The 19,597-nt window shown below is 39.4% G+C and overlaps 1 protein-coding gene across 1 annotated transcript in view; it reads left to right on the top strand.

The window, feature by feature from the left end:
• Nucleotides 1-19,597, top strand: part of INPP4B (inositol polyphosphate-4-phosphatase type II B) — a 1,415,612-nt gene that overhangs the window by 1,010,710 nt on the left and 385,305 nt on the right. The window contains exons 10-11 of the mRNA XM_053703700.1: nucleotides 13,028-13,090; nucleotides 15,101-15,248. Of these exons, the coding sequence (XP_053559675.1) occupies nucleotides 13,028-13,090; nucleotides 15,101-15,248 (211 nt within the window). The remainder of the gene's footprint in view (nucleotides 1-13,027; nucleotides 13,091-15,100; nucleotides 15,249-19,597) is intronic.

Genomic DNA, 19,597 nt, shown 5'->3' with positions numbered 1-19,597 from the left:
CGTTAAAAATGGAGCCGTAAGCTACCAAAGTGGTGACAGCTCAAAGTCATTTATGGCTCCATTTTAATACCAGGTTTCCATTGAAATATGTTACGCATTGCGTGCAGACGCTATTTTTGTGTAGGTGTAAGTTAACGTTGTGTTAACACTTCCATCTGATGTTGGATTTCTTGAAAATCAATTAGTTGCTATGGTAACCAGACCTTACACGATAAAATTTACATTTAACGCCTGTGCTCCTTACCTGTATCACCGCCAAAGAGAAACAAAAACAAAGATACACTTATTTATAATTCATATGTTTAACTATAAGCAAATACTATTTTTAATTATAATTATATTTTCCACTTTATTAATATATGTAATATATATTGCTGCCCTAGGCATAGGTCTAGTTTGAATTCTGTAGATATGTACTTGCATATATTTTCATATGTAAATACATACTGATATTTTCATAAAAACATAAGTGGAACTATTCCTATACATGGGACAATAGAAATATAGAACCATAAATATTGACGACAGATAAGAGCCATAGTCCCAGCAAGTCTGCCTGATATTACCTAACAGTATAAACTTATCTAGTTCGTAGGATAGCCTTATGCTTGTCCCATGCATTTTTAAAGTCCCCCACAGTGTTTGTCATTACAATAATAAATATTACATATTACAATTTATTTCTACATGAAACACTTGCATTATTTGTAAGTTTTAAAATTTCAATGGGAAATAGGTCTCAAAAAGCTCCTTTTCTCCAACATAGGTGTGTCCGGTCCACGGCGTCATCCTTACTTGTGGGATATTCTCTTCCCCAACAGGAAATGGCAAAGAGCCCAGCAAAGCTGGTCACATGATCCCTCCTAGGCTCCGCCTACCCCAGTCATTCTCTTTGCCGTTGTACAGGCAACATCTCCACGGAGATGGCTTAGAGTTTTTTAGTGTTTAACTGTAGTTTTTCATTATTCAATCAAGAGTTTGTTATTTTCAAATAGTGCTGGTACGTACTATTTACTCAGAAACAGAAAAGAGATGAAGAATTCTGTTTGTATGAGGAAAATGATTTTAGCAACCGTAACTAAAATCCATGGCTGTTCCACACAGGACTGTTGAGAGCATTAACTTCAGTTGGGGGAACAGTTTGCAGTCTTTGCTGCTTGAGGTATGACACATTCTAACAAGACGATGTAATGCTGGAAGCTGTCATTTTCCCTATGGGATCCGGTAAGCCATGTTTATTACGATTGTAAATAAGGGCTTCACAAGGGCTTATTTAGACTGTAGACATTTTTTGGGCTAAATCGATTGATATTAACACTTATTTAGCCTTGAGGAATCATTTATTCTGGGTATTTTGATATAATAATATCGGCAGGCACTGTTTTAGACACCTTATTCTTTAGGGGCTTTCCCAAAGCATAGGCAGAGTCTCATTTTCGCGCCGGTGTGGCGCACTTGTTTTTGAGAGGCATGGCATGCAGTCGCATGTGAGAGGAGCTCTGATACTTAAAAAAGACTTCTGAAGGCATCATTTGGTATCGTATTCCCCTTGGGTTTGGTTGGGTCTCAGCAAAGCAGATACCAGGGACTGTAAAGGGGTTAAAGCTTAAAACGGCTCCGGTTCCGTTATTTTAAGGGTTAAAGCTTCCAAATTTGGTGTGCAATATTTTCAAGGCTTTAAGACACTGTGGTGAAAGTTTGGTGAATTTTGAACAATTCCTTCATGTTTTTTCGCAATTGCAGTAATAAAGTGTGTTCAGTTTAAAATTTAAAGTGACAGTAACGGTTTTATTTCAAAACGTTTTTTGTACTTTCTTATCAAGTTTATGCCTGTTTAACATGTCTGAACTACCAGATAGACTGTGTTCTGAATGTGGGGAAGCCAGAATTCCTATTCATTTAAATAAATGTGATTTATGTGATAATGACAATGATGCCCAAGATGATTCCTCAAGTGAGGGGAGTAAGCATGGTACTGCATCATTCCCTCCTTCGTCTACACGAGTCTTGCCCACTCAGGAGGCCCCTAGTACATCTAGCGCGCCAATACTCCTTACTATGCAACAATTAACGGCTGTAATGGATAATTCTGTCAAAAACATTTTAGCCAAAATGAACCCTGTTCAGCGTAAGCGTGGATGCTCTGTTTTAGTTACTGAAGAGCATGACGACGCTGATATTAATATCTCTGAAGGGCCCCTAACCCAATCTGAGGGGGCCAGGGAGGTTTTGTCTGAGGGAGAAATTACTGATTTAGGGAATATTTCTCAGCAGGCTGAATCTGATGTGATTACTTTTAAATTTAAATTGGAACATCTCCGCATTTTGCTTAAGGAGGTATTATCCACTCTGGATGATTGTGAAAATTTGGTCATCCCAGAGAAACTATGTAAAATGGACAAGTTCCTAGAGGTGCCGGGGCTCCCAGAAGCTTTTCCTATACCCAAGCGGGTGGCGGACATTGTTAATAAAGAATGGGAAAGGCCCGGTATTCCTTTCGTCCCTCCCCCCATATTTAAAAAATTGTTTCCTATGGTCGACCCCAGAAAGGACTTATGGCAGTCAGTCCCCAAGGTCGAGGGAGCGGTTTCTACTTTAAACAAACGCACCACTATTCCCATAGAGGATAGTTGTGCTTTCAAAGATCCTATGGATAAAAAATTAGAAGGTTTGCTTAAAAAGATGTTTGTTCAGCAGGGTTACCTTCTACAACCCATTTCATGCATTGTCCCTGTCACTACAGCCGCATATTTCTGGTTTGATGAACTGATTAAGGTGCTCGATAGTGACTCGCCTCCTTATGAGGAGATTATGGACAGAGTCAATGCTCTCAAATTGGCTAATTCTTTCACTCTTGACGCCTCTTTGCAATTGGCTAAGTTAGCGGCTAAGAATTCTGGGTTTGCTATTGTGGCGCGCAGAGCGCTTTGGTTGAAATCTTGGTCGGCTGATGCGTCTTCCAAGAACAAGCTACTAAACATTCCTTTCAAGGGGAAAACGCTGTTTGGTCCTGACTTGAAAGAGATTATCTCTGATATCACTGGGGGTAAGGGCCATGCCCTTCCTCAGGATCGGCCTTTCAAGGCAAAAAATAGACCTAATTTTCGTCCCTTTCGTAAAAACGGACCAGCCCAAGGTGCTACGTCCTCTAAGCAAGAAGGTAATACTTCTCAGGCCAAGCCAGCTTGGAGACCAATGCAAGGCTGGAACAAGGGAAAGCAGGCAAAGAAACCTGCCACTGCTACCAAGACAGCATGAAATATCGGCCCCCGATCCGGGACCGGATCTGGTGGGGGGCAGACTCTCTCTCTTCGCTCAGGCTTGGGCAAGAGATGTTCTGGATCCTTGGGCGCTAGAAATAGTCTCCCAGGGTTATCTTCTGGAATTCAAGGGACTTCCCCCAAGGGGAAGGTTCCACAGGTCTCAGTTGTCTTCAGACCACATAAAAAGACAGGCGTTCTTACTTTGCGTAGAAGACCTGTTAAAAATGGGAGTGATTCATCCTGTTCCATTGAGAGAACAAGGGATGGGGTTCTACTCCAATCTGTTCATAGTTCCCAAAAAAGAGGGAACATTCAGACCAATCCTAGATCTCAAGATCTTAAACAAATTTCTCAAGGTCCCATCTTTCAAGATGGAAACCATTCGAACTATCCTTCCTTCCATCCAGGAAGGTCAATTCATGACCACGGTGGATTTAAAGGATGCGTATCTACATATTCCTATCCACAAGGAACATCATCGGTTCCTAAGGTTTGCATTCCTGGACAAACATTACCAGTTCGTGGCGCTTCCTTTCGGATTAGCCACTGCTCCAAGGATTTTCACAAAGGTACTAGGGTCCCTTCTAGCTGTGCTAAGACCAAGGGGCATTGCAGTAGTACCTTACCTGGACGACATTCTAATTCAAGCGTCGTCCCTCCCTCGAGCAAAGGCTCACACGGACATCGTCCTGGCCTTTCTCAGATCGCACGGCTGGAAAGTGAACGTGGAAAAGAGTTCTCTATCCCCGTCAACAAGGGTTCCCTTCTTGGGAACAATTATAGACTCCTCAGAAATGAGGATTTTTCTAACAGAGGCCAGAAAGACAAAGCTCCTGGACTCTTGTCGAATACTTCATTCCGTTCCTCTTCCTTCCGTAGCTCAGTGCATGGAAGTGATCGGGTTGATGGTAGCGGCAATGGACATAGTTCCTTTTGCGCGCATTCATCTAAGACCGTTACAACTGTGCATGCTCAGTCAGTGGAATGGGGACTATACAGACTTGTCTCCAAAGATACAAGTAAATCAGAGGACCAGAGACTCACTCCGTTGGTGGCTGTCCCTGGACAACCTGTCACGAGGGATGACATTCCACAGACCAGAGTGGGTCATTGTCACGACCGACGCCAGTCTGATGGGCTGGGGCGCGGTCTGGGGATCCCTGAAAGCTCAGGGTCTTTGGTCTCGGGAAGAATCTCTTCTACCGATAAATATTCTGGAACTGAGAGCGATATTCAATGCTCTCAAGGCTTGGCCTCAGCTAGCGAGGACCAAGTTCATACGGTTTCAATCAGACAACATGACGACTGTTGCGTATATCAACCATCAGGGGGGAACAAGGAGTTCCCTAGCGATGGAAGAAGTGACCAAGATCATTCTATGGGCGGAGTCTCACTCCTGCCACCTGTCTGCTATCCACATCCCGGGAGTGGAAAATTGGGAAGCGGATTTTCTGAGTCGTCAGACATTGCATCCGGGGGAGTGGGAACTCCATCCGGAAATCTTTGCCCAAGTCACTCAACTTTGGGGCATTCCAGACATGGATCTGATGGCCTCTCGTCAGAACTTCAAAGTTCCTTGCTACGGGTCCAGATCCAGGGATCCCAAGGCGGCTCTAGTGGATGCACTAGTAGCACCTTGGACCTTCAAACTAGCTTATGTGTTCCCGCCGTTTCCTCTCATCCCCAGGCTGGTAGCCAGGATCAATCAGGAGAGGGCGTCGGTGATCTTGATAGCTCCTGCGTGGCCACGCAGGACTTGGTATGCAGATCTGGTGAATATGTCATCGGCTCCACCTTGGAAGCTACCTTTGAGACGAGACCTTCTTGTTCAGGGTCCGTTCGAACATCCGAATCTGGTTTCACTCCAGCTGACTGCTTGGAGATTGAACGCTTGATTTTATCGAAGCGAGGTTTCTCAGATTCTGTTATCGATACTCTTGTTCAGGCCAGAAAGCCTGTAACTAGAAAGATTTACCATAAAATTTGGAAAAAATATATCTGTTGGTGTGAATCTAAAGGATTCCCTTGGGACAAGGTTAAGATTCCTAGGATTCTATCCTTCCTTCAAGAAGGATTGGAAAAAGGATTATCGGCAAGTTCCCTGAAGGGACAGATTTCTGCCTTGTCGGTGTTACTTCACAAAAAACTGGCAGCTGTGCCAGATGTTCAAGCCTTTGTTCAGGCTCTGGTTAGAATCAAGCCTGTTTACAAACCTTTGACTCCTCCTTGGAGTCTCAATTTAGTTCTTTCAGTTCTTCAGGGGGTTCCGTTTGAACCCTTACATTCCGTTGATATTAAGTTATTATCTTGGAAAGTTTTGTTTTTAGTTGCAATTTCTTCTGCTAGAAGAGTTTCAGAATTATCTGCTCTGCAGTGTTCTCCTCCTTATCTGGTGTTCCATGCAGATAAGGTGGTTTTACGTACTAAACCTGGTTTTCTTCCAAAAGTTGTTTCTAACAAAAACATTAACCAGGAGATTATCGTACCTTCTCTGTGTCCGAAACCAGTTTCAAAGAAGGAACGCTTGTTGCACAATTTGGATGTTGTTCGCGCTCTAAAATTCTATTTAGATGCTACAAAGGATTTTAGACAAACATCTTCCCTGTTTGTTGTTTATTCAGGTAAAAGGAGAGGTCAAAAAGCAACTTCTACCTCTCTCTCTTTTTGGATTAAAAGCATCATCAGATTGGCTTACGAGACTGCCGGACGGCAGCCTCCCGAAAGAATCACGGCTCATTCCACTAGGGCTGTGGCTTCCACATGGGCCTTCAAGAACGAGGCTTCTGTTGATCAGATATGTAGGGCAGCGACTTGGTCTTCACTGCACACTTTTACCAAATTTTACAAGTTTGATACTTTTGCTTCTTCTGAGGCTATTTTTGGGAGAAAGGTTTTGCAAGCCGTGGTGCCTTCCATTTAGGTGACCTGATTTGCTCCCTCCCTTCATCCGTGTCCTAAAGCTTTGGTATTGGTTCCCACAAGTAAGGATGACGCCGTGGACCGGACACACCTATGTTGGAGAAAACAGAATTTATGTTTACCTGATAAATTTCTTTCTCCAACGGTGTGTCCGGTCCACGGCCCGCCCTGGTTTTTTAATCAGGTCTGATAATTTATTTTCTTTAACTACAGTCACCACGGTACCATATGGTTTCTCCTATGCTATTATTCCTCCTTAACGTCGGTCGAATGACTGGGGTAGGCGGAGCCTAGGAGGGATCATGTGACCAGCTTTGCTGGGCTCTTTGCCATTTCCTGTTGGGGAAGAGAATATCCCACAAGTAAGGATGACGCCGTGGACCGGACACACCGTTGGAGAAAGAAATTTATCAGGTAAACATAAATTCTGTTTTTCCTCTTTTACACCTAGTTGAGCTGGGTGTAATTTTTCTCAATGTTTCAACAGCCTCTGACAGTGTATTAACGGTTTGTGATTTCATTGGAAACCTGGTATGAGTTATCACTTAATGGCTTCTGATACTTTTTATGGGGCGTGAAAATATTTTTAATATCCTACATACCTTTGTGTGTAATTAATACACACAAACTCACACATACAAAACCATTTATCCAAACTACTTGATACTGGAAAAGGATTGGATTTTGGTTCGGATTTTAGAATATATATATATATATACACACAGGTGGCCCTCGGTTTGCGACGGTTCAATTTGCGCCGTTTCAGAATAACGCCCTTTTTTTTAGTCATGTGACTGCTATTGAAAAGCATTGACTGCTATTGAAAAGCAGTGTGAAGCAGTGCATTGATTAAAATAGCCAGTAGGTGGCGCTGTCCACTTGTATTGCAGCAAAGATATGCAACACAGGCAGGCTACCAGACCTGAGCAATGGAGCCGTTTTTAAAGGAACAATATCTAGCAGCCACTTCCCTTAGCTACAGACCCAATGCAGAGAAATGTTTCGGGAAAAAGGCAAGTAAAAATAGTTTTTGTTCATTAACCCCTTAATGACCGGACCATTTTTCAATTTTCTTACCCTTAATGACAATGGCTATTTTTACATTTCTGCACTGTTTGCGTTTAGCTGTAATTTTCCTCTTACTCGTTTACTGTACCCACACATATTATATACCGTTTTTCTCGTCATTAAATGGACTTTCTAAAAATACCATTATTTTCATCATATCTTATAATTTACTAAAAAAAAAAAAAGATAAAATATGAGGAAAAAATGGAAAAAAACACACTTTTTCTAACTTTGACCCCCAAAATCTGTTACACATCTACAATCACCAAAAAACACCCATGCTAAATAGTTTATAAATTTTGTCCTGAGTTTAGAAATACCCAATGTTTACATGTTCTTAGCTTTTTTTGCAATTTATAGGGCAATAAACACAAGTAGCACTTTGCTATTTCCAAACCACTTTTTTTCAAAATTAGCGCTAGTTACATTGGGACACTGATATCTGTCAGGAATATCTGAATATCCCTTGACATGTATATATTTTGTTTTAGAAGACATCCCAAAGTATTGATCTAGGCCCATTTTGGTATATTTCATGCCACCATTTCACCGCCAAATGCGATAAAAAAAAAAAAAAAGTTCACGTTTTCACAAATTTTGTCACAAACTTTAGGTTTCCCACTGAAATTATTTACAAACAGCTTCTGCAATTATGGCACAAATGGTTGTGACTGCGTTCTGTATAGAAACAAAAAAAGAAGAGGCGCTCTGGTGCAGATGATCCTTGGCTACAAATGATTCTAAACTAACAGTTCAGAGTAATACTCACAAAGATGTTTGCACATGCAGTGCAATAACAGGTGAGCCGAAGCTTCAGAGCCGCTCGGCTGACTCGCTAGAGGGTGAAATCAGCTGTTCACTGGGTAATCACTTCACCAACGATGTGGGGAAAAAAGATACCTATGACATAAAATATAGATACCGCCCTTGGTGCAGATTATCCCAGGCACAGAATACACATACAACAGATGTCGAGAAGTTATACTCACAAACGGAGTTGCACAAGCAGTGCAATATCAGGCGTGCCGAATCTTAAAGAGCCGTTCGGCTGACTCCCTGAGGCCTGTACAGCTGCTCCTGGATCGTTGGAGGAGTGGTGGAAAATAAAGGTGGATATGCCGATAGAGGTTAATCCAAGCAAGGGATCAATAAGGCAAATAGAACAATTCACCAGCAAGGTAGACAAAATAAAGTATTTATTAAAAATATAAAAATTACTTAGCAACGCGTTTCTCGGCTAACATGCCGTTTCATCAGGCTACATACCTGTAGCCTGATGAAACGGCCTGATGAAACGGCATGTTAGCCGAGAAACGCGTTGCTAAGTAATTTTTATATTTTTAATAAATACTTTATTTTGTCTACCTTGCTGGTGAATTGTTCTATTTGCCTTATTGATCCCTTGCTTGGATTAACCTCTATCGGCATATCCACCTTTATTTTCCACCACTCCTCCAACGATCCAGGAGCAGCTGTACAGGCCTCAGGGAGTCAGCCGAACGGCTCTTTAAGATTCGGCACGCCTGATATTGCACTGCTTGTGCAACTCCGTTTGTGAGTATAACTTCTCGACATCTGTTGTATGTGTATTCTGTGCCTGGGATAATCTGCACCAAGGGCGGTATCTATATTTTATGTCATAGGTATCTTTTTTCCCCACATCGTTGGTGAAGTGATTACCCAGTGAACAGCTGATTTCACCCTCTAGCGAGTCAGCCGAGCGGCTCTGAAGCTTCGGCTCACCTGTTATTGCACTGCATGTGCAAACATCTTTGTGAGTATTACTCTGAACTGTTAGTTTAGAATCATTTGTAGCCAAGGATCATCTGCACCAGAGCGCCTCTTCTTTTTTTGTTTCTATACAGAACGCAGTCATCTCTTTTTCAACATCTTTGGAGAGAGCAGCTATCGTTTGGGACATCATTTCCAGATTGGACATCACTCTATATTGGGACTTTCACTTGCATCTATGGATGTATATTTCCTAACCATATGACTGTGGTGACTATTGTTATGTATTTGTATTTATAATTATACAGTTCATATTGTTTATTTTTTGTAAGATATAAAACTTAGGATCTATCCATATTATCACTTTTTTGAAATAGCATAAATTAGGCGCACCTTATTTCTGGACACACTACTTAGATATAGTAGAGCCCCATTGTTTTTGTATACAAATGGTTGTAAATGCTTCTCTGGGAACCCCTTTTTCAGAAATAACAGACTTATATGGCTTTGTGGTTGCTTTTTGGTAATTAGAAGGCCGCTAAATGCCACTGCGCACCCCACGTGTTTTATGCCCAGGAGTGAAGGGGTTAATTAGGGAGCTTGTAGGGAGCTTGTAGGGTTAATTTTAGCTTTAGTGTAGTGTAGTCGACAACCCCAAGTATTGATCTAGGCCCATTTTGGTATATTTTATGCCACCATTTCACCGCCAAATGCGAGCAAATAAAAAAAAAACTTTACATTTTTCACAATTTTAGGTTTCTCACTGAAATTATTTACAAACAGCTTGTGCAATTATGGCAGAAATTGTTGTAAAAGCTTCTCTGGGATCCCCTTTGTTCAGAAATAGCAGATTTATATGGCTTTGGCATTGCTTTTTGGTAATTAGAAGGCCGATAAATGATGCTGCGCACCACACGTGAATTATGCCCAGCAGTGAAGGGGTTAAATTAGGTAGCTTGTAGGGAGCTTGCAGGGTTAATTTTAGAGATCAGCCTCCCACCTGACACATCCCACCCCCTGATCCCTCCCAAACAGCTCTCTTCCCTCCCCCACCCCACAATTGTTACCGCCATCTTAAGTACTGGCAGAAAGTCTGCCAGTACTAAATAAAAGAGTTTTTTTTTTTTTTAAATAAAAATTATAAAATATTTTAGTTGTGATGGACCCCTGCCTTAGCACCAACCTCCCTGATCCCCCCCTCCAGCTCTCTAACCCTCTCCCCTACCTAATTACCGCCATCTTGGGTACTGGCAGCTGTCTGCCAGTACCCAGTTTAGCCCCACAAACCAAACTTATTTTAATTGTATTTATAACTGTTATTTGTGTTTAATTATTTCTGTAGTGTAGCAGCCCCCCCACAATACCCCCACCCCCTCCCCCTCACAGATCCTTTTAAATATAAAAAAAATAAAATAACTTTTTTTCCCCTTACTTTTTCATTGGTGTCAGTGTGGCTAATGTGCGCATGTGCACGTGCGCGCGCGCATCATGCACGCGCGCATCGTGCACGCGCGCGCACACGCTCCCTCCCTCCTCCCACCGGTCAGAGGCACCATCGGCACCATCACTACCGGTGCAGAGAGGGCCACAGAGTGGCTCTCTCTGCATCGGAGTCTTGTAAAGGGGTATTGCAGGATGCCTCCATATCGAGGCATCACTGCAATACCCTCAGAGCTGCTGGAAGTGATTGTGATCACTTCCAGCACTCTGTTAGACAACTGACGTACCAGGTACGTCCATTGTCATTAACTGATTGTTAATGCATGACGTACCTGGTACGTCAGTTGTCATTAAGGGGTTAAACTTAGTTTGATGATGATACAGTCTGTTGTGTGATTATTTGATTAGGTGCTGTTTAGCAATTGTTTTTGTTCATTAAACTTGGTTTTATGATGATACAATCTGTTGTGTGATTATTAGCAAATGTTTTTGTTCACTAAACTTAGTTTGATGATGATACATTTATAATGCTGTTTAGCATTTAAAGTCTTAATTTCAAAGCTTTAAAAATGAGGTATTAGGTGTTACTTATGACAATTGAGAGGGCCTGGAATCTAACTCCCTCACTTCCCATTGACTTACATTATAAACTGGGTTTCAATTTACAACGGCTTCTATTTACAACCATTCCTTCTGGAACCTAACCCCAGCGTAAACTGAGGGCTACCTGTATACAGTGACAGAGCTAATGGGTTTGTGTATGATGGAATATGTTTCCCCACAAATTATGCAATGCTGTTGGTGGTATTGAAAATATATTAAGTAATTGTATATTTTGGGCCAGTAATCCACTCCACAGTTTGGATGTGGCAGAGAATTGCAGGTGAGGAAACCAGTTCAGGTTTTCCCTACAAACCAGGGGCGTATTAAGGCATAGGCCCACAAGGCCCGTGCCTAGGGCAGCAGATTTTGGGGGGCGGCACTTGCCCCCGACCACTGCACTAACTGTGGAAGGCTATAAAAAAATAATTTGATTTTGGCCGCCAAGCGGTCAAGTGACCGGCTTTTTTCCGACATTGATTGAGGGAGTAAAGCATGTTATCTCCCAGGAAGCAGCAGAATTTGTTGTGCTAGGGCAGCACAAAACCTAAATACGCCACTGCTACAAACTAAGGTTTTTTTCACCAGCAGCTAATTAAGGTCAATTAACTCCTGTTTAATAGTGTGTGCTGAGGCTGCTAGTTAGAACCTGTATGACAGAGGATATGGAGTCGTGCTGCTGTCTAGAGGTTCTGGGTCTGTGAGATTTTAGATGTGTTTGTAATTTTGCAGTTGTGTGAAAAAGCCACACAACTTTAGTCAGATATACTTTATTCTGTTTAGTAAGCGCCATTGTTCAAGGATTTATTTTGTTTTTGTTTATGTTAAAACTGTATTCCTGCAAACTGTCTGTGAATAAATAGGCCAAGGCTTTTACATCTAAATCTAGTGTGTTTGGAGTGTTTCTCTGCTGTGAAGACTCCATGTACAAGGCAGCATAAGCTGCTCCGGAGCCCTTGCGGGGCAGGTTCACACATGCGTGACTGCTTCCCGCAATGTAAGAAGCAGCATTACACTCTTTAAAAAGGAATAAAAAACAGAGGCGCCAACATGGCCTAATATCGCCCAAACAGGAGAAAAAAACAGCACAAAAGAATGTGAATACTCACAAACAAAAAGCACCCAATTGGTGCTAAAAATGTTTTGCTCAGAAAACAACTCTTAATGATCATCAGAAGATTCATACAGGCATATGAACATTGGATTCCCAGAGGACATCTGACTGTTTCTACGCCAAGTATTCAGTGTGCTGGACCACTGTGAAGTTTCAGCCTGCTCCACTTGCGCCAATTGGGTGCTTTTTGTTTGTGAGTATTCACATTCTTTTGTGCTGTTTTTTTCTCCTGTTTGGGCGATATTAGGCCATGTTGGCGCCTCTGTTTTTTATTCCTTTTTAGATACCAGATACCAGGATAGCCATCCTTTGACAGAGTGCAGCCTCACCGAACGAACTATCAACAATCTGGATTTACAGACAATCACAGTCTGTCGTTTGACTTTTTATTCATTTTATTTTATTTTCATATATTTTATATTATCTTATTGCTATTATTGACATTATTATTGCTGTTTTTATATTGCCATTTGCCTATACCATATATAATGTTCTAGTTTCCATTTTTATGATTTTATTGTCTTCTTGCTTTACATTTACTATTACCCACTTGTGCTAAGGGTGATAGCCTATTCCACTTTAGGATCTCGTATTTACTAGATACACTTATACATTTACTTTTTATACATACCAAGTTGTTACCAAGGAAGCGCCCCCTAAGGGTGTGGTGTGGTGTAGCCTACACACACCACTCTCTACATATATATTTTAGCATTACACTCTTTGCCACCACTTAAACATGCAAACTGAAGGTAGTTTTATATCCTTTTTAATATTTTTGATTTTTGTATACATAGTACCATCAGAAAGATAGTGCAGTTACTGCAGTACTCTAACCAGAAAGGTAGTATTTGTCATTTTAAATACATCTAGACTATCATTTGCATTTTAGAAAACAAAAAACAACCCAAAGAAGCAGGCAGAGAAGATTGTGGCTTACTGACGGGGAAAAATGGTAATTTTTAATAGTTAAAAATTAATTTAAAAAATCTGTTTTTCTGATTTGTTTTTAACAAATTACGTCTGTAATGTTTTGAAGGCATTTTTATTTGATTCAGATATCTCTTTCACAATTCATTCTGGGCTAGATTACGAGTGGATCTCTATCTTGCACTCCTGCTCGCACGTTAACCTCGCTAGATGGATGCTTTTTATGCGTGTTTGGTTGTGCTCCTGTTACAAGTTGAAAGTAAAAGTTTGCGCGCAAGTGAAAACCTGTCTCGCAAAAAGTGGAACGCTAACCTGACCGCTTTTATTCAAAAGTGCTAAACCGGACATGAAATATGAATATGTCACATTCCATTGTTCTTCACATAGACAAATATATACTATATCTTTATATATATATAACTGATGATTTTTTGGTAAAATATATATATCTATACATAGATAGATAGATAATTATATATAGATATATATAGGAATATCTATTTAAAAATACTTTGAACATAATACCTTATGTGAAGAACATTGGAATGTGAAATATTTACAGTACACACACAGTTGAACACTTTAGTCAAAATGAATATTGCATAAATAAGATTTTTCATGTTTTCAGCTACTTGACTGCTAAGGGTTCCAATGCACTTATATATGTCTCTCTCTCTCTCTCTCTCTCTCTCTATATATATATATATATATATATATATATATATATATATATATATATATATATGTGTTTATATGTCTATAAAATACATATATACACATATAAATACACTAGTAAACACATATAAACATAGAGATGTGCAGCCAACAAAAACATTTTTTGCTTTAAATTTTCGTTCCGAAGATTCAGGGAAATTTGTTTCCCCGAATATTCAGTGGATGCACTATTCGGTAAACTGAATTTTTGTTTCAAAGTTACAGGTTAAAAGTTCACCTTTAGCTGCAATACTTACGTTAATGTGTTCTGGAGAGCATGAAGAGCAAGCTAAGTTAAGTATTAACCACTTAAAAAATAATAATCAAGTAAATGAATGAATACTGATGATATTCAACAGAATTTTTTCTTTTCTTTTTTTTTTGTTGGTGCATTCATTCGGAAACAAATGCACATCTCTAATATAATACATATACATATATAGTCATGTGTTTGTATGTATCTTTATGTTAGAGCACTCTGCTGCACTTTTTTGAGACCTCAAATCTTCGAACCCCTATAACTTTTTAATGCCTTTTCTAAAAATATTTTTTATCAGACATTGTTAATATGAGTGTAACTGTGTTCTGTTACATGTATTTTTTATGTGTTTTCTGCAATGTTTTTGTCATGTGTAACAGTAAACCAGAGCACTGAGGTTGCGCTAACCTGACGCGCATTACATTAGATTGCGCTCAAGCAAACGTTTCAACTTGTAAAACATGCTGTACTTGCGACAATTAGTGTGCCACTCGTAATCTAGATGTCTATGTGCAAAGAGATGAACAGTTACACAATAGATGCAGCTCACTGATATGATGAGGGGCTAGTACACATCTGCAATATTTGAGTTGCGATATTGGTTTAACAAAATGGTTTAATTGAACCTAGGCCAATGACGTCACACACAAAGATTTGAAAAGAACATACACATTTCATGATGTTATAGGTTTCTTAGTAGTAATATTAATTTGTGTTTGAAAGCAGTGTCTGCCAGCCTTGAGTGACTTTGCCCATTTTATAATCCTTAAACGGTGATCTATTCCCAAAGTGCCATTGAATGATAAACCCTCATTTGACAGAGAAAAGCTATTGTTACTTAAGACATTCTTTACAGAACATAGCACAGTACTGGGCTATAGATATCACTAGGTATTAACAGTACATCAGCTATAAAACTATGTATACAAGAGCTACTTAATATAATATTAAATCATTCTAAAACTTGTGTAGTCTACAGGCAGCTGAGGCAGTTACTGCACTTTTAGCAAACAAAACGAGTGAATGATTTACATGTTTTATCCTCATTTTACTCCTTTCCAGTGTTAAAGAATCCCATCTATAAGTTTTATAGATTCCCCTCATCTGATAACAAGTGGATTTGTGTCCGGGAGCAGATGTCAGAAAGCTGTATGTCTTTCCACATCCCAAAAGAACTGCTTTCCCTGTACTTAAAAGAAGACACCAGAAGGTAGGAACAGTTTATCATGTAAATTAAAGCATCTGAAATCATTTGCCTGGGTATGTTTTCATTTTAATTTCATAGTAATCTTCTTCCCCAAAGCAATAATATCTTTGCATATTACTTTATTTGGTACATAACAAAGCCTTAACATGTAATACTGATTTTGCCTTCTTTGGGACACATTTTTGTTAAACAAATGCATATGTTTGCATCTACATAGCCATATTTTTGGTCTATGAAATCTGAGCATTCTACTTTCTTGAACAATCTTTATATGCAATTTGTTTTGTGAGAAGGCAGATTTAATGATCAGTTACTGGTAGTTTGAACTTCCCCTTATTTATCTCTTCTGCTGAGGATAATTAAGGACAGATATAAGTCAGGCAATAAAAAATACTGGGCAAACAAGGCTTGATAACTACTTTATCAATCCTATTTTGCAAATAGAGGGATAGATTACAAGAGGCGTGCTAACGTTAGCATGCATGATATTTAAATATAGTGGCTGGATTAACTTGTATGCGAATTACAAGTTAAAAGTAAATACGACCGCACTAGCTCAAACTTGTGTTTATCGCCTTAAGGGTTAGGGCTGAAAAAAAGTTACACTAAACACAACATAAGTATATTGAAATGTACATTTATACCCATATATACACTATCTAATAAAAAATGAATCACATTTTTAAAAAAAGTTATTAGTGTTAAATGTACTGTATATGGTTTATGACAAGGTATTTGAATGAAAAGGGCTATAATGTATACATACTTTGGTGTCCTTTCCACTCAAATACATAAAAACATGATAAATAATTTTAAATACATGTTTATATTTAATAATGTGTTTTATTGTGTCTTTTATTGAGATTCCTGAGACAAAAAAGTCAACAAAATAGTATAACAAGTACTATACATGAACAAGGTAGGCAGTTACCACTCAGTGGATACACAGTTGACCGTTAAATCACCTATAACTACAAGTGATAATTGTACAATACTTAGTCAACTATTACTTGAGAATCTCGTTTTATAACATATTAAATAGCATTGAACAGTGGTTAATTTGATGGCTACTCATGAGCCAATTGATATAGGAAATAATACAGCACCTAAAATGAAAACCACAAAAATTATACATTTCCAGTGATATATTTTAGAATGATAACATTGCGCTAATGTACAAGACAATCTGTAAATGTTTGACACCTTCATCTCGAGACATTTTGGTGTTTCTCAGGGAGGAGAATAATAAAAGGAATGGAAAAAATAAAGTAGTTAATGTCTAAGCCCTCTGTCCGTATTTCTTATAATAAGGTATGTTCGTTTGACCAACATCAGCGGGTAAACACCTCTTGGTAGTAGCCAAAAGAAGAGGCGAAGAGAAATAAAGAGGTGTCAGGGTTCTAATGTAGCAATGTTTTATGCATGTAGGAAACACTACAGTATGGGGGTGGCATTATGAAGCTAATATAGATGAAATAATATGAGCCCAGGCCTATGCCTGGGCTTGGCAATGGGGATGGGAGGGCGGAGCCAACAAGGGCAGAGTAACTATTTCTTAATATGAACATAATTTCGTTTAACAAAACCTATGTGCTTAAATAGAGTTAACATAAAAACATATGCGCACATGCTAAAATAACAAGTATTATTAGGCTATTTTTAAATCAACTTAAGAAGCCTAGTTACTTTTAACTAAGTTAGCAATGTAGATTTTTATAGTAAATGAAGTGGTAATTGACCCAACCATTAAATGATAAAGAGAGAATGCTTGGGAACTAACATAGCCGATGAGCTATTGTACAGATAAATGCATCCAAGTTGTGAAATAATACAGGGTCAAAGGCAATACTATCTAAGAAGATTACAATATTATTAGAACCAGTAGCTCCATATATATATACTCAATTTTAGAGATACACATGTAGACAAATTAGCATATAGTATAACTAAAATGTAGTTGCACAGTTAGAAGACATATCTCTCACTCAGTCAGATAATGCATGAAAAAGTAGGGTACGGTAGATGGTGTACAACAAATAAGATAGCATCCAGGAGAGGAGGCATATGATATGAATTACAGGGTGGGCTAATCTAATTGTTTAACCTAAATACATTAATATACTTTACAACATGACCCACCCTGGGATAGCGATCCCCAACCAGTGGTAGACAAGTTATCTAGCTATATTTAAGTGTAGCGTACTGGCCTACAGTAGGTTAACTTGTATGTAGATGGTCCCTTTACTGTAATAGCATGTAACAAGTTCCACCATGACTAAAGAGGATACGTAAGGTAAGCAGAACTTCTGTATGGTTATAGTTGGGGTTTCTAATCCCGTATAAATACTAAGCTATAGTGAATCCCTTACTTAAGTGTACTATGCTAAGTCTACCTCCTTCAGCTTTAAAGAGAAATTGTCTCGCTGTCTCGGCCGCTGACAGCACCTACATAAACAACTCTTGACTGTGAGGGGTTAAGGGGGTGACTGTGGGACCTAGGCCACAAAAACATTGGGACCTAGATGAGTATGTGTATATGTCAAGTTGAGGAAATCTGCGTTACAGCCTTAAAAGAGAGTATCATATGTGTCTATATAGCTAGTGATCGTATAGCGAAAGGGGAGCACACTTATGAAGATATCCTCCCATATCACATACCTAAATATACTAATTTCCTAAAGCTGTGTGAGATATAAAAATATGTGGGAACTGTGTATGAAATGAATCAAGTTCTTAGATCAAAACAATGACATAATCGTTCAAAAAGGGGGGCTTAAATGGGCCAAATAAATACATACATGGCTTCTGCCAGAGGTGTAATATTAAGATATCTACGTTTTGGCCCCTAATATGAAGGTCATTTTATAAACCTATGACATTTATGTTACACCCACTATGAGTAAGGGGTGTAATTTGTATCTCCCCTCAGGGGATGTTGTCCCCACTGGACACAGACGGGAAAGGGATGTTGGGTATAACCCACCCTGACACACAGAGTGGGAAAGGGTGAGGGGAGATACCTTCCCTAACTTTCTATTTTAGTAGGGTTTTTAGTCATGGATGGTATAAAAATAGGGAATTTCCCCTAGCTAAGATTACTAACAATAAAACAAAAGAACAACTCCTGTAGTGTGACAATATAATAAAACTCAGTTGGAACCAATTTAAAAAGTATATGAAAAGTTCTGTGAGTGATCAGTTGGGTTAGTGACCTAAGTTTTCAAAGGAACATATGGGGGTAATGAACTACTACATACTAGGGGCTCTTAATCTACAAGCTAATGTAGTATTTGGAGACATTAGAACCTGTCCTACGTGGTATGATCATTTCTAATAGTACAACAATAAAAAGGTGAGAGTAAATAGTGAGTTCCTTGTTGGCATGAGTCATATACTCCTAAGTACTTAACTAAATGACAGTTTTAATATATGACCGGAAATTTACTGCCATCTAGCAATGTTATACTGGTTCTATGCTTTTGGGTCTACATGTCTTTAACAACTTAGGTATGTCTATCGAATATTTTCAATGTCCCATTCTCCAGATCACCCGATCGTCATGCTGAGTATCGTACCTCACAAGGCATAAATCAAATTATAGCAGTTCACAATAAAAAAATAAATGTGGAGAAACACAAAAAAAAAACAACAAAAAAAACGATGTGAGAGTCTGCTACGCTGCCACTCATTAACCCACACCAGTCCTCAACCCAACAGTCCGTAAAGTGTTCTGTGGAAATTTGCAGCCGAGAACCCCAGGTAAACAAAACATGACTCTCTGTGCATCTAGCCATCTAGTGTCTCTCTTCATCTGTGAATCGAGAGCCTGCTTATAGATATAGAGATACAGCCGGTCTGCCGTCCTCTGGTGTGATCAAAGAAGGAGAGCAAGAATGGATGTAGCTCTGTGATGTCTCGGGATTGATAAGTACCTCAACAGAGACTCCCAATGATGGGTCAGTGGGAGCTTGATGGCAGCACTCATGAATATCGCTCTGTGAATTCCCCTCTTTCTCACACTTCTCTGTACTTGGCTGTATTACTGCTACCTCTGTCCTCAGCGTCTGACAAAGGTCTTCAAAGCATTGAGACATTTGCCGCTCTAGACCCTCCAACAGGTCCTTCACGGCATTATAGTAGGCTTGTTGGATCATAATGAGGCTGAATAGCAAACTGCAACTACAGCCTTTTGTAGACAGTGTGTAGTCTCCGAGTAGCTGTACAAGTATAGAGTAGGGTTTTACGCCGCTTCTCAATCACAGTATGTACAACTAATCCAGGAATGGTGGGAAGGAGGACATAAGCATTACGCTGTAAACAGGCTATAGCTATTCTGACATTTAAGCGTATCC

The sequence above is a fragment of the Bombina bombina genome, chromosome 2 (assembly GCF_027579735.1).
Source record: "Bombina bombina isolate aBomBom1 chromosome 2, aBomBom1.pri, whole genome shotgun sequence".
NCBI lineage: Eukaryota > Metazoa > Chordata > Amphibia > Anura > Bombinatoridae > Bombina > Bombina bombina.
This window is presented reverse-complemented; position numbering and strand designations above follow the sequence as displayed.